This window comes from Centroberyx affinis, unplaced genomic scaffold (assembly GCF_046629955.1).
Source record: "Centroberyx affinis isolate AG114_WGS23_722 - 3 ecotype Tasmania unplaced genomic scaffold, CSIRO-AGI_Caff_v1 ptg000623l_1, whole genome shotgun sequence".
Lineage (NCBI taxonomy): Eukaryota > Metazoa > Chordata > Actinopteri > Beryciformes > Berycidae > Centroberyx > Centroberyx affinis.
The window spans coordinates 324,451-340,078 of record NW_027279252.1 but is presented as its reverse complement, the minus strand read 5'-3'; the positions used below and the strand labels follow the sequence as shown (position 1 = coordinate 340,078).

At 44.6% G+C, this 15,628-nt stretch overlaps 1 protein-coding gene across 2 annotated transcripts in view; it reads left to right on the top strand.

Annotated features, from left to right (window-relative positions):
* The window catches only part of LOC139643552 (alpha-1,6-mannosylglycoprotein 6-beta-N-acetylglucosaminyltransferase B-like), a 51,594-nt gene that overhangs the window by 12,474 nt on the left and 23,492 nt on the right, over positions 1-15,628 (top strand). For both annotated transcript variants that reach the window (XM_071518723.1, XM_071518724.1), the window contains exons 3-8: positions 218-362; positions 3,889-3,998; positions 5,800-5,873; positions 7,704-7,871; positions 9,218-9,382; positions 12,616-12,785. In XM_071518723.1, coding sequence (XP_071374824.1) covers positions 218-362; positions 3,889-3,998; positions 5,800-5,873; positions 7,704-7,871; positions 9,218-9,382; positions 12,616-12,785 — 832 coding nt within the window. The remainder of the gene's footprint in view (positions 1-217; positions 363-3,888; positions 3,999-5,799; positions 5,874-7,703; positions 7,872-9,217; positions 9,383-12,615; positions 12,786-15,628) is intronic.

The window sequence follows — 15,628 nt, the reverse complement described above, 5'->3', positions numbered from 1 at the left end:
GTTTTTTTAATTAATTACTGAAGTGTACTGTAGTCCTCACGTTTCCCCCTTCTCTCTCCCTTGTTTTCTCCTTAATTGCTTTCTCACTCTTTCACATTCCCTCACACCTTCATCCTCGCTCTGTCTTACCATCTGTATGGCTTATATTGGTATTAACAAGGCTAGACTTTGCTACATTTCTCTGACATTGTCTGCCTGTCTGTGTGTGTGTTTTCAGTGCTTGGTGGCCCAGAATCTCGCGGAGTACTGAGGAAAATCAGTGACATGCTGGAGGTCATTATGAAGAGGATGGACACTCTGTCTAAACTGGGTAACACCACCGACTCCCACAGGCTGGATGAGCTCAGCTCAGCCCTGGACAGGTATAGCACTGGACTGCTTGCATGTTGCTGATGCTGTAAATAACCAGGAGTGTACGTGTTACTCTGAACCATAGCCCGGGGACAAGAGAGCCAGCTCCCTTTGTAGCCTTGCAGGCCAACACCTTTTGAATTAGACACAGCTACTGGAATGCAAAAGACAAGCATGGCATGGGTAATATTTTGGTTCCCATGGAAGTTTCAGGGGCAGGTAGCACAGAGACTGCACAGAGAATTGCAGTAGACTGTGAAGAAATGACTAGAGCTGTGTTAAACTCCATTGTGAAAAATGTCACACACTGCAAATGTCAGAGTGCAAATCCATTGTGATCTGGTTGTAATAACCGGCCTACTTTTGGTGGGTCTCCATTTGCCAGGAATAGCAATGTGTTTTAAGTCACCTGGGTTCTAGGGTGAGCAAATGAAATTTTAATTTGGGTCACATCCCAAAAAAGTTTAAAAACACAATATTATTGGTAGTCTAGGAGGCGGTCACTATGGTGTTTTCAATGGCAGTAGAAAGGTGCGTAAACAGGCAGGATTTGCCAGGGAAGAGCAGCAGCTCAAAGTTGTCAAGGCTTGAAGTGGTGGGCAGAAAATCCTGTGATTTGTGCCTCAACTTGGGTGTCAAGCAAAGGAAAAGAAATGTTGCCTACAGTTGAATTTCATAAGCACAGCAATGGTAAGAAAAATCATGGGAGTTCATGAAGAGTTGAGGGATTTAGTGTGAAGAAGGGAAGAAGGGAAGAGGGCCAAGTGCGGAGCCCTGGGGCATCCCAGCTGAAGAGGCCGCGATGCCCCAGCATGCAGTGAAAAGAGACCCTTGCCATGTAACCTTGTGTTGAGGAAGATGATATGCGTTGGAATAAACCCCATCCCCTTCCCTGGATAGAAATGAAGCAGACTGTCAGAAAAGAAGAGGAGGAGGAGAGGGGGTGGTGGAAGGAGGGGGGGTGGGGGTGGGTGGGTGGGGGGGGTCTTGCTGGACAAGTTGAAGCTGCCATCCCAGAGTAGTGTGCTCTGCGGTCGCCATGGCAACAGACCTTTTCTCATACTCGCTCCCGCTCAGGGTTTGAGAAGAGAGGCTCCCTCCTGCAGCAGTCTGCCTGTTTCTGCCTCTGCTGTCCACATCCCTCCTGGACATCACTGCCACTCACATCGCCTGCCTGACTCTTCCTCACAGCCTGGACACATCTCCTCCCAAATCCAGTGCAAGAAAGCCTACCTTGTAGCAGCCAAAAATGTTATAACTTTCCATGATACAGTAAAAGTAATTGTGATAATATTTGCCAGTTATAATGTTGCCGGCCGCTACATATACAACTGCTCCGACTGCACAGAATGAACAATGACAGGAGAACGACAACCGCTCACCTGACATGATTCCTATTTTCCAGAAGCCCAAGGGATAATATTTGTTGTACCCCGGCCAAAACTGTGCATATTATTATGTTTGCCTGCGTTTTGATTTTATGCCCCTAGAATTGAATTTTCTCTACAAAATGCCCTGTGCAAAAACTCTTAGTCATGTTAGTCTAACAATGGTTTAATTGGCCTCTCAGGGGCTGAACCTTAAATGTTACAGTGGGAAAAAAAGAGCAAATAGTTTTAAAGCCAACTTAATGGTGCTAATATTTCTCACAGTATTTCCTGGCTTCATTTTACCCCGCTCAGGTGATTAAAAAGTCAGTATGGCTTGGGGGGGCAGGAGTGAGCCTAGAGACTAGTGTGAGAGCATCAGCCAGGGAAATCTTTGCCCACCTGGTATATTGTTGAAAAAGTAATTAGACTGGCCTTTTGCTCTTTAATACTTGATAGCCTCTCCTGGGCCGGAATCCCAGCAATGTAAATATTGGGTGGTTCTATGTGAGACCAGGAGTGTGTGTCTGTGCTACTGCATTTTTGTCAGTGGTGTGTGTGTGTGTGTGTAATTGGCATTTATTCTGACCTGCTGGCCTAAGGGCGCTAAAGGGAGATTATGGCTACCACTTGCCCCCAGGGCACTACATGGTAAAATTAAATTTGAGTTCAGGATTATGTAAAGTTATGCACATATGCACAATTGCGTTGCTTTCCCCTGACACACACATTTACACACACACACACACACACACACACACACTGCCTCAATGAAATGACAGAGTTCGACTGTTGGATTTGCATCCAGTTCAGAACACCATTCCATTATTTTTTCTCGGCTCACTGACTGCAGTGATATTTCACATTATCATCAGGGTTCCTGCATGAGTGATAGAAATACCAGAAATACTACTATATAACAAGACAGTTCATTGAGACTGTTCATTTACATATTTATTTTAATGTAAAGCAGCGTGTGTAGTTATGGTAGCTAATATGTAAAGATGGTGGATTATGATCTAGGCAGTATACCTACATAAAAGTCATGTGTTCATGTGCGAAAGTTCAAAGATTTGTGTTTCTCTTTAGTTGTTGCATGTCAGATGCTCAAATCCTCCTGCATAGACGTTTTTGTGATCTAAAAGCATGAAGGAAAACAACCTGACTTTTAACTGACTCTAATTGACTTGGAACTCATTCATTTGCTGAGGTCTTCTTTCCCAAGAATCTTTCATAATTCATTGCATGAATCCATTTGCCATTAATGCAGTCGGCTGCAACACATTCCAATGGCGTTACGGCTAATACTAAAGCATCCGCCCTCTTTCCTTTGAAAGCTCTTTGTTGCTTGGAAAGATAAAATTTGGAGAGATATGCTTGCTGCTTTGGTGTTTGTACTTTGTAAAATAGTTTCTTACACCATGGCTTGGTTTCCAAAATGGGTCATGGGCTTGTTTCTGGTGAGACCCTCACATAACAAGAGTCGCTATATGTTTTGATAAGCCTGAGTTCCAGGGTGAAATTACATTTGGGTCCTGGACTGAAAAAGTTTCACAGCTTTTGCTGTTGCTCTAATAGGCTCAGACATGTTACAGATTGTCAGCAATAAGCTTCTCCTGAACTGTAACAGCTGCAACATGTTTCTGTAACACACACTCTCTGTCTCTCTCTCTCTCTCTCTCTCTCCCCATATATCTCTCTCCATCATATATCTTGGCTCTTGATTATTTTGCCAACACAGCTTTCAAGCCACAGAAGTCAAGTGCAGCGAAACACATTTGCTAACAACCTAATTGTCCTCTGTTCTTATTTCTCCCAGGGACCCACTTTAATATGCTGAGTCACTTTTTTATCTCAACAAATAAATTGTCTGTCAGTGTTTAAAAGCTTTTTCTATTTCACGCTTCAAGTTCTACACAATTAGCATTTCTTCTGCTTCTTCAACCTCATTGTCAAGGGTGGCAAAAAAAACCAAATACCGTTGGATGGAAGGAAGCAATGAAAAAATATATAGTGCCCCCTTTCTTTTGAAGGGGTTTGAGTACAGTTTGAAATGAATTTAGGTCATTACAAGATGGTTATTGCTGGAATATTTTTAGACATTTTGGTTATTTTATTTTGTGTGTGTGTGTGTGTGTGTGTGTGTGTGTGTGTGCATCTGCCTGATCAGGATCCAGCCTATAGGGCTAGTGGAGCGGATTCAGGCTATAGCCCAGAACATGTCGGATATGGCAGTGAGGGTGGAGCAGATCCTACAGCGCAGCATTGCCAGCAACAGAGGTAGGGTTTAAAACAGACGCACATACACACACACACACACACACACACACACACACACACACACACACACACAAACACAAACACAAACACAAACACACACACACACACACACACACACACACACACACACACACACACACACACACAGCCTGCCCACTCACACTGCTGGAGAATGCCACCTATAGCTGTAGGACTTAAGCTGAAGCCCGGTCCATTTCAAGCCCATTTAATCCAAAGACACACACACCTTCCTCCTCTTCCCTGCTCGCATAAACCGGACTCTTTAGCCTGAATCCAGAGCTACAGCTGAATGCACCAGTTTATGCCTGACTTGCACTTGCTGGTTGATCATATAGAACATGACAGACATTATTTACGCCACATTACCCGTTCAAATAGCAAGGCTCTATTCGCTGTCAGGCTGCAGGAGTTCCAGCGCACCACAACACAGCAGTCCATTGTTGCTGCCTTATCATAACCACGCGACTACAGGATGTTTAAGGCTCGCTGATTAATTACCCTCTAGTTAATGGGATCCGGGGCTGTCAGCTTTCTCTATTAGCCTTCACTCTCAATTTCTTTATTGGGCACTTAAACAAAATAGAATTCAAAGAGCACAATTCATTTTGGTACTTTTCTGCTTTAGACAGAGCTGAAGTATTCAGTATATTGCTCTTTATAACAGGATATAATTCATCACACTGCCACATTAGAATGTGTCTTTGAAAGCGAAAAAGACATTTTGTCCATTGTCAAAATGTCTGTTAAGTAATGCTGCCAGAGTGGCTAATCTTAACCTGGGCTCGTTTTGACACTGCCAGGCGATAACACTTATTATAGTGAGATGTCTGTCGTTATCATGGTAATCAAACAGAATAGCTGGCAATTATTTATCTGTGATTGTGCTTTTCGATGCTTGGCAGCATGCTGGTGGAAGAGCAGCAACTGCTCCTTTAATTAGGCTGACAAGCATTGGGCTTCAAGGAGAAGGAAGGAAGGAAAAGCGAGAGGAGGAGGGGAGAAGCAGAAAGAGCAAAAGGAAGGGGAGAGGGAGTGAGCCGAGCAACAGAAAGAAGCAGGAAAGTGCGGAAGAGAAGGAAAGGGGAGCGAGGAAAAGGAAAAATCTAATGATGATTTTATTAATCACACCCATGTAGTGCAGTCTATCCAGTGAGTGGGTCTGAGCAGAATCTCAGCCACTCAGTAGGGGAGGCCAGGCTTTTAGATGAGCTTGTTAGCTAACCCTACAGCCTGTCTAATGCATCTGTGTTCATCCCTAAGGCAGGAGGAGTTATGTTCTAATGCTAAATACAAAGGGACTTAATGCCCAGGGAAGAATTGTCAAGACTAGATCCGTTAGTATTAACCCCGTTTAGTCCTTTGGCCTATTGGGAGGTCCAGTTGCAGTGATTATTCTATCTTTATACCAGTGTTACTGAGCTGAGTTTTGCAGAGCAAAATAATGTCTTATATCAACTCTGATGCAATGCAATTTCATGACAATGATATAGATACACATGGGCCATATGCAAAGGTTGACATGGATAATATCATGACGGGAAACCAAAACTACAAAATAGATAAAACATACATACAACAACATTTGGTTATGATTCTACAAGAGGGAAATGAGTGCATAATTTTTCCACCTAGCCATGCCTCTTTGTTTTTATCTATAGTGTCTATTTACTGTCAGAAAAAGTCAAAATAATGCATTTGTGCTGTTGTCTGATGTGTGGTGTTTTGATGAGTTTGTGCATAGGCTTTGACAAAATTGCCCTGCATTTTCTCTTTTCTCCAGTTAGGGATGGAACGTTAGGACAATGTGGGATTCCCAAAGATCCCCGTTATCCCGACTGCCCCAGCAAGGTGGATGTAAGTCTTCAAATCTTACTTAAGTCCAAACAATTTCACACAGACTCCAAAAATCCCTCTCTGTCCTTTTGCTCTTGGTGACTCGCCTTGCTGCAACATTAGTTTTATATAAGATAAGATGAAGCTTTAGTGATTCTCAATATGAAGAAAATATCTGTGAAACTACAGCATATATGCAATACAGGATGTGCAAAATGTGCTTGTATTCACATTGTCATCAACATGTCTGCATATGTAAGTGTCTAGCTTTGTAGACATAAAAACAGTCATAGAACCAATATGCACACTGTAGAACACTGTAGAATACATGTACAGAAAGTGCAGATTTGGATATGTGCACTGTGCACCATATCAAAGACGGATGGAGGCACCATAATGTACATGAAAAGTGACATGTGCAAGACGCATGTGCATTGTTGTCTGTTCTTATTACTGTTATAATCAGAACATATTTATGGATGGCATCCAGTGCTATGTCCCGATTCATGAATGTATGGATGAACTGCTATATGTATAGATCAGAAGCGGTGTACTGTATATTAGTCCGGAGCGTAGGAATGTGAAAAGTATTCTAGGATAGATTGTATGGGCAGTGCAGGCACTCAACAACAGAGCCAGCCTTTGTCAACAGTTGTTTATCCTGTCTGCCTCACCCACTTCAGTGCTGCCTCCCCAGCACACTACCACAAGGAACAGTACACCGGCCACAAGAGATTGACAGAACATGTAGAGTAGTCTGTTGCATACGTTGAAAGACCTGAGCCTCCTCAACAAGAACAGCGTACTCTGCCCTATCTTGCACAGTGCCTCCATGTTGTCGGATCAGTCGATATGCACCCACAGGTGCTTATAGGACTGAGCCACCTCCATCTCCTCACCCTGGATGGTGACAGTGGACTTCCAATGTAGCAAGAAGCCGCTGACTACCAGCTCCTTCGTCTTACTGACACTGAGCTGCAGGTGGTTCTCCTTGCACCGCTCGACAAAGCTCTGCACCTTAACGCCTCCTCCTTGCCCTCACTGGCTATGTTTACATAGTCCTTTGAGACATGGGCTTGTGAGCTATTACAGATTACTGTGGCATGTAAACATCTAACTCCTTTCATTTTTGGTTTTCACTGTCTGGGCAAGCTCAGACTGGCACAGCGTAATGGGCAAACAACAAAAAATCATGGTGTTGCGCAGTACTTAGTATTACTATTGGGATCATCAGTTGTTTCCCCTGTATTAAATGTAACCTAGTAATGCTCAGTCAAAGAGGGGAGGAGAGCTGGCAGCTGCACTTTTTCATATTGTTTTGCTGGCGGACTCTTCTAGCTGTGGGCGGGAAACCACAGGTGGACAGGAATATTCTCTCAGTTGGTTCATTCATGGCAACAGGGATACTTGATACCAGGGTATCAAATGTTCACAGAATCAGATTAACCGGAATAAAACCTAATTAACGTGGCCAATAGCCAGGTTACTCCATGCATGTAATCGAAGCCACTGATGCATCCCATAATAGAGGAGTCATCACAGACCTTCTGGAGGTGGCATGACCCAGAGTTGAATCTGAAGTCAGAGATGTAGAGAGTGAATAATGATGGTGACTGCACCGTCCGCTCGGGCTGTACTGTCACCTTATGATCAACTTCAGCCAGCTTCAATTTAATGAGACAACACAAGGGATGGACATGTAAACCCCCCCTCCCATAAGCCCTTTATACTGTATATCTTCAGTCAAATGTGACAGTTTGCTGTTTACCAGTCACATTTATGCGTACCCTAAATATACACTACACATTTTTGAGAGAGAACAGATTGAGTCTTCAAAACTTCGCCTTCCAGTGGATGCGTGCCCGCTGGACCTCGGACCCCTGCTACGCCTTTTACGGTGTGGACGGCTCTGACTGCTCTTTCCTTATCTACCTGAGCGAGGTGGAGTGGTTCTGCCCCCCGCTGGCCTGGAGGAACCAGACCGCTACACCCACCTTCAAGCCTCCACCCAAGAAACAGGTAAGGCAGCCCATTCCATATCGTTTACTTTAATTTTTACAGGCACAGGATGGATGCTGAACAACTACAGTAGTATGTGGTGCCACATTTTGCAAACCTTGACTCCACAGGATGCTTTGGACCTGCTGTCCAAGTACAAGCACAATATTTGTCATTTCATCCTCCCATTATTTCCCAACAGAATCGCTGGCTGCTTGGTTTTTTTTATCTGTCATTAAGTCTCCTGGGAGACTGGCTGCGCTGCGCTGTCACTCACAGGGCGCTAGCTGTCATTCTCCCTCTTGAAACATTGCCATTGCTGTTTGCCTTCCTGTATCATTTTATTTATTTGCAGCCTCAACAGCTGAATGTATTCTAGTTACAGTCTCTCCACCAGGTCCTCCCTCCCTCCCTCTTCCCTTTCTCTTTCCCTCCCCACTTCGCCTCTGTCCCTTCCTCCCTACTGCTCCCCAGAGCGCCGTAGGGCCGGCACAAGCAGGCCCTGATGTGAATTCACTCTGCAGCTCTGCCTTGTGTTCTAATTGACCGCCTGTATTCACTGAGGCTAATCCCAAGACTTCCCCTGGGTACTCTGCATTTTGCTGTGGCACACACAAGTTGCTCTTGAGAACAATAATTCACCGGCATTGTGGAGAGTACAGTATAGCTCCGCATATTGATTTTGTCTTTGAGAGCGTCTCGGGTTTCGTGTAGTGTGTGCGTGCTTGTGTGTGTTTATGAAAGAGAGTAAGAGAGAGAGAGAGAGAAAGTTTGTGTATCAGATTCTCTTCATCTGTATGTGCTGTTTATAAGTCGTCTGTGCTCCCCATGCACTTATACCATTAATTAGCGCTCGCTTGCTGGTATTGTGCTGTAATGCAGCGATTATAGCGGGGGGGGGGAGCAGAAGCAAAATGAGAGCAGACTATTTATGTGGATGATCCAGGAATCCCTCAGGCAGCCTGTCTGAGAGGCCCGGCCCCGGGGCACTAGCATATAACAGGATGTGACAGGGAGATCTCAGCTCTGTACAATATTAGCCACCTCCACTCAGCTCAAAAAATTGTGCCACTTGTGTAGAATCATATTAAAATGTCTGCTCCACAGCTGTCTTGTAGTATCCCTACCAGCACAGCTACCTACTATCCGCTTCAGGCCAAGTTCAGTGTAAATCCTGCCTGAATGCCGGTCTGCCCGGGAGTTTCGGTATTCTCCAGTGTAGAATGTCGACGTGATGAAAAGTTCAACAGAGAGGAATGGAAATGGACTCCTGTGAGGCCAGATCAGAAGTTCTCTATATTTATGACTCTAACTAATGATTTTTATGACCCGTTCCGGTGATATTTTTTGCCGCTCCTGTGCTGCAGGCTGTCTTCCACTCGGACATGGGGACTCTGCTGGAGCAGGTGGGCACCGGGAAGGAATCCCTGAGCTTCATGAAGAGACGCATGCGCAGGCTGGCGGCACAGTGGGCCTCTGCCGCTCGGCGGCTGGACGACAGGCTCCGCGGCCAATGGAGAGAGCAAAAGACGGTAAGTGCGGAGACTTCCACATATGTGCACACGCTGGAGGATGAAAGTGTGAGATGAGAGAGCGAGTCTGTGTTTTGGTTACATCTTCTCAAAGTGTTGTGGTTGGACTAAATTGCAAATGTTCAGCCAGTACAAGTGCTCCTCTCAGTGCCAGCAGATTTACTTTCAAGACACTTGAGTATGAGATACTCTCCTGTGGCTCTGGGAAAATATTTCTGAGATCCTAATTTGATTTTAAGGCCATCTGTTTAGGCTGTTAAAAAAAAGAAGAAGCTTGGCTAACACAGGATGTTTTGGATCAAACATTTATACACAAACCTACAGATTCTTTTCATGCCCACATGCCAGGCTACTGAGTTAACAGAACAGCTGTGACATTTTATTGGACTAACATTTTTTTTTAATTTTGAGCCACTCAGCGAGAATCGCAGTATTCTGAGTTACAGCCATAAGACAAAAGCAGATAATGATGGAGAGTGACTCTTATCAGCATAGCATGGCTGGCATTGATTGGCTTTAGTGCACTTTAACCACTGACATTTACAGGGACATTTCCACGAAGTGCCAGAGAGTGCTGCATGCTGGAATAATCCTCTGATGAAATGGCAGTGACATTAGATTCCCCCCTGGCTTACACTTTGGGTTAAGAACCTTTATGTGATACCATAAATTGTCAGGAATTAACCTGGGAGAGAGTGTGTGTGTGTGTGTGTGTGTGTGTGTGTGTAGGTGTGTGTGTGTGTGTGTGTGTGTGTGTAGGTGTGTGTGTGTGTGTGTGTGTGTGTCTATGTACAGAGTACAGAGTACAGAGTAAGAAATTAACTTTTTTTCAGAGGGCATTTTTTGCCCCCTTGATCTGATTTTTAGGGACAGTTTAGTCCTTTTCAGGGTTGTTTTTTTTTTAAACATTTGCATTGCACATTGGCAAATAGATACTATACCACACATCCCACACTTCTGTCCCTCTGCTGGAAACTCACAGCAGGCCTTACAGAAGAGGATGGTGCCGTTTTCTTCCCTATCTGTCCCTAACCAGTCCATCCTCCACCCCTCGATTGCAGAGTTTTTTGTTGTATTGGTTGTTTTATTTTCTCTTGACACAGTGGTTTGTGTCTTCTACCACTGGCTGCGGGGTGCCAACATTTTCGACTACTTTGGGCTTTGTACTCGGCTGTTTTCTGATCAAAAACTGCTCCATTTTTCTGGCCCAGAACGCCTTGATAGAAATCGCCCGGCCATAGGCTCCCACAAATCACATTTGGTGGCCCATGGGGGACAGTAGTCGCATTGACACATGATTACTTGACAACTCAAATATAATGTGAACAGGGTGAAATGCAAAAAATGGTAATCTTGATTATTGGGGGCATTTCAAGTTTCAGGGGCATCTTTTCTCCAAGCCCCCGTTCATTTCTGACCCCGTTATAAGCATGCTTGTATGTCAAATGATGTGTGTGTTTGTACGTATCTTAATATTAAAGTAGCACAGTGCTGTTATGGATTCGCTCTCTACAGTGAACTGGCAGTCTGGAGTGCAGTCTTGGATGGATCAGATTTACTGCAGTGTTTTTTAATACCCACAGTATTCACGGTGTGGACAGCTCTCCACAAATCCTTCTCTAGTTGAAAAGTGGCTTGGCACTTCAAAAGCGTGCAGTATATGAAAATGAGACGTGGTGAGTGATAGAAGCTCGTTTGTATTGCTTTGCTTTTTGGAATCGGGCCAACAGAATCCTGGTCTTCTTCCATGTTTTTTTAAATGTGCATAAACCAGTTTCTTTCACTGGCCCATCTTCAGAGAGCCATTCAGTTGCATAAATCAAAGCCCGTTCTGCCAATAACATAACATAACATCCTTTCCCAAATGCATGCTCCTTGTTCATGCTCCCAGCTGGGCAGAGGGCTTTGTTCATTGTAACGGTGTGTTTGACAGTAATGGTTGCTGTCCATTAACCGGACCCCTCGGGCTTGGCTTCCACCACCGAGACACGGAGCGCTGTTGAGAAAACAGACGGGGAGGAACGGCCGCGGGCTTCTGTGAAAGCGGCTGATAATCTTCCGCCAGAAATAGACAGAAGAGGGGCGATGTTTTACGGAAGACCGGGCAAAACTGGACAGCAGTCTGTCCCACCTGTCTCGCTGTTATACCCGCCTCCACTCTCTTAGTGTGTACTGTGCATTCAGCGCTAGAGTGCAGAACCCATATTCAGCTCCTACTTTACCTTCTAATACTCTTTGCACTGTATCCATGGGATGTTTGCAGTAGCTATGAATGATTAGGTGGTGATGTGACGCTTGTACCCCATCTCAAGTCGTACTCTCGTTGGCAGCACAGTGACTTGAACACGGTGACTTGCTTGTATCCAGAATGAATTAGGCAGGTTGAGATGATCCATACATTTACTTACTTAAGTCTAATTATGCTATTAGGAGCCTTCTGACATGCTAGTTGTTCATACATGGTTTTCATTGTACCAACACTATGCATTGCAGCTGAACATTAAGAAAGCAGTGTTGTCTGAAAGTCTTGCGTCTTCTCTTTTCCTACTCACTCACTCACTCACTCACTCACTCACTAATATACACAGTAAGGAGTAAGTGTGTGAGTATGGTCTAGTTGAGGAGCAGAATAGCCTTTGAGAGGTTTTCAAGACAAAAGTAATTGAGGGAAAATTGAGGGCTGCCATCTGTTGAGAAATTGCACAATCTAATTTCATTACACATTTAACAGCCTGGAAATTCCATCCTCTCCCATCGGCAATTAAATTGGTCTTGTACCATTCTGCATATCAATTAGCCCTCAGCAGGTCAATTTTCATTTCAACTCTGTGCACACTTGATTGTATTTCCTGGGAGTTGCTTTGGTGCAACTATGCTGTGATTATGCTTTCTCACATTCATTATATAGTCAATTATATTTAATCTTTGACATCATTGATCCGTGCAGAATATCTGAATTTATTCATTGAAGTATATGTGGACCTTTTGAAGTGTTTGCGAAAATTACTTTCACAAATTATTCACCATGGGGGACTGGAGATTATTTGAAGAGAAAAAATAAAACAAACCAAAGAAATTGATGGAAATAATGGCTTGTTCTGTGCAATAACAATGTGGAAATGATGGAACACAAAATGTGTAAATTGCAATAACAAAACACCACACTGTGCTGCACTCCACTCCTTTCTTCTGTTCCACTGTGTTTTCTTTCTTGTGGTTTCTTCCCCGTCCAGATACTGGTCCACGTGGGCTTTCTGACAGAGGAGTCTGGGGATGTGTTCAGTCCCAAGGTGCTGAAGGGGGGTCCTCTGGGTGAGATGGTCCAATGGGCCGACATCCTCACCGCCCTCCATGTGCTGGGACACAACCTCAAGATCTCCGTGTCTCTCAAGGAGCTGCAGGGGTAAGTTCTGGTTCCACTTATTCCTCTCTGATCCTGTTACTCTCTCATATTATTTTCAAGCACCATGGAGAGCTATAGGCAGAACTGCATTCAGTGTATGATACTGATATTCCAGGCTTTTCCTCCCATCCACACCATATATTCCAAATGAGCTGCTTTGGGGCATGAGTGTAGGAAGCGTATCTGTTGCTCTGCGAATGTGCAAACCATCATCACCACTTCTTCAGCATATCTAGCGTGTGTGAGTACTTGATTGTTCATCCTAAACGCTCCATTCGCGTACAGTCGGATGCTCCGCGACCGATCAGCGCCTCAGTCTGAGCGCCGTTGCCCACACACTGTTCTCGTTCACATTTGGCCACACACAGATAAGCTATCTCTCCTCCCCGCGGACCGCTGTGTGAGCCTGAGGGCTTGACAGCATCTCTACAGTTCGCGCGCCTCCTTCCTGCCACAGCTCGCCGACTCCAGAACGATAACGGGCTTCTGGCTGGCTGGGCATCACAAACATAAGTGCATATGCCAATGGACACTGGCGCATGCACAGGCACACACACACACACACACACACACACACACACACACAGGGTTGGTTTCATCTGAAAAGATAAGGCTATTGATTCTCACACTGGCGAGGTGCGACAGGAAGAGTTCAGAAAGCGGATCGATCAATCTGAGAGTAAATGCCCCTAAATGTCCGTTGTGATCCAATCCTGCTTCTGCCATTTTCGACACCGTGATCTCTCAAAACTCCTCCTGCTTCACGCCGGCCGGCCAGAAAAATTACAGCGTTTAAGACCAGCCTTGTTTGTCGATTATTTTCCACCGCCGGCTGACGCAACGCTGGAACGGAAGAGGTCGGCGATGATGTGTCCCTTGTTATTGAGCACAGTATTCATCGCTGTGGGGAAGAGGCAAGGGCATTGACGAGCCAGAGCTGCACTTTGATCTTAAATTTCAGCGTGTGAAGAAAAGCGGCTTTGATAAGAGCAGACTAGGGAGATCAGCGATGTGGGAGAAGGACGCCGCGGTGGGACTGCCTCTGCCGCCCCGTGCTATTATTTACCCCACTAATTGGTGTCACGGCGTATTGAATCGCTGCAGTGCCTCTCCATTGGGAACGGCATCAGAAATGTTTTGAAAATTGCAGGGGAATCCGACAGAGGCTCGCAGACACTGCAAAGAAATGTGGACCAAGGTTAAAATCTGTGTGTGCGTGCATGCATTTGTGTGTGTGTGTTTCTGAGTGTAAAGAGAGAGGCACTGAGAGTTGAGATTTTATAGTTATGTGCGTCTATATAAATGTGCAGTGGCATACCATTAGACCCGTATTGGTCGCCATTCATCAGGAAATGGAATGTTCAGCCTTAGAGAAAATATAATGGAGGCCTGAAATTGAAGCCAATTGGATTTATCAGACTCGGCCCATATTCCCTCTGTGCTCACAGCCGTACAGAACGGGACCCAGTGTACATATTCCACTCTTTTTTTATGACCTTATCTCCTTAAATTGGCCAGTAAATGACAGATGCCGAACATCCATAAATCCCTCCTCCGTGACTATTAATGAATAGCAAAAGGGAACATTTCTCTCCATCCCTCACTCAGTCTCCCACACGCTATTAAATTGACAGATCGTTATGTGGGTTGCGCTCCCACAGCTTCCCCCCAGGCTTGTATCTATTTACATTTCCTACTCCTCTCTTCCACACCCAGGCCCAGGAAACACAGCTTAATATCATTGGATTGGATTGGATTTTTCCGTGGACAGGATTGCTGATATTGTTGTTTAGCGTTTTGTCCGATGGAAAGATTAGCCACACCCGGTGCTTAGTTACAGTGGAAGCCAAGCAGTTGGATCGCATCACATAATTGCCTGTAATTGGCAACGTCCATTCTCTCTGGTGGCTCCATTGAGTAGTCACTCAGACTTCTGGCTGGCTCTTGCTCTCGCTCTCCTTTTCAGACAAATCAGTTATGCTCACACATCCCTTGTTCAGCCAGAGTCTTTTCTCTCCAGTAAGCTCCTGGCTTACTTACCCTGCAGATGCTCCACTAAGCTGCCCTGCCATATCTCTGCTGATATATTTGAACAAAGGGGAAGAAACTCATTAGACGTCCTTCTTTTCTCTCCCCACACACTGCAAAAAAATATTCATCTTAACTAGGGAGGCTCTGATCAGGTTTTCTGGGGTCGAGTCCAGATTTTTTTAACAGGGTGATCGGCCAGCCTCCGCTCGCCAATTGAGATCTTTTTTTCCTGGTCTTCTCATGTTTTTTTTGCTTTGTTTTTTTGATCGGACAGTTGAAGCAGCGATCAGCCAATCACAATGACCTATTTAGAACGTTCATCCGCCGATTATGATCAGTGGCTGAGATCGGCGCACCCTAATCTTAACATGTCAGTTTTCAAATCTTATTTCTTTCAAAACAATGCCAACAGGGTGAGTTAATTTCACTTGATGCCAATCCATTGTTACTTTCCTCGGAACAAATGACCATTCAGTATGTTGAAATAGCAGGAGTCCCATGTGTCAAGATCTAATCACTTGTTTCCAGTACAGTTTAAATTGGTACAACAATTTTATGGAAAGAAGTGAAATGATCTCACTTCACTTGGGTCTAATAAAATAAGAGGAAAGGACTGAATACAAGTTTACATGATTTCCTAAGATGTATGTTGTTTACCCTGTATGCACTGTGTTTTAAATTGAAAGCATTCTTCATATATAGTTGCTTCCAGTATTCTGTAGCAGTAACATAAAGAGGCATGGTTACATTGTGAAATTGGGATATCACCCTGTATCCCTTCTGGGGTATCTGCCTTGACAGGAAGATGAGTC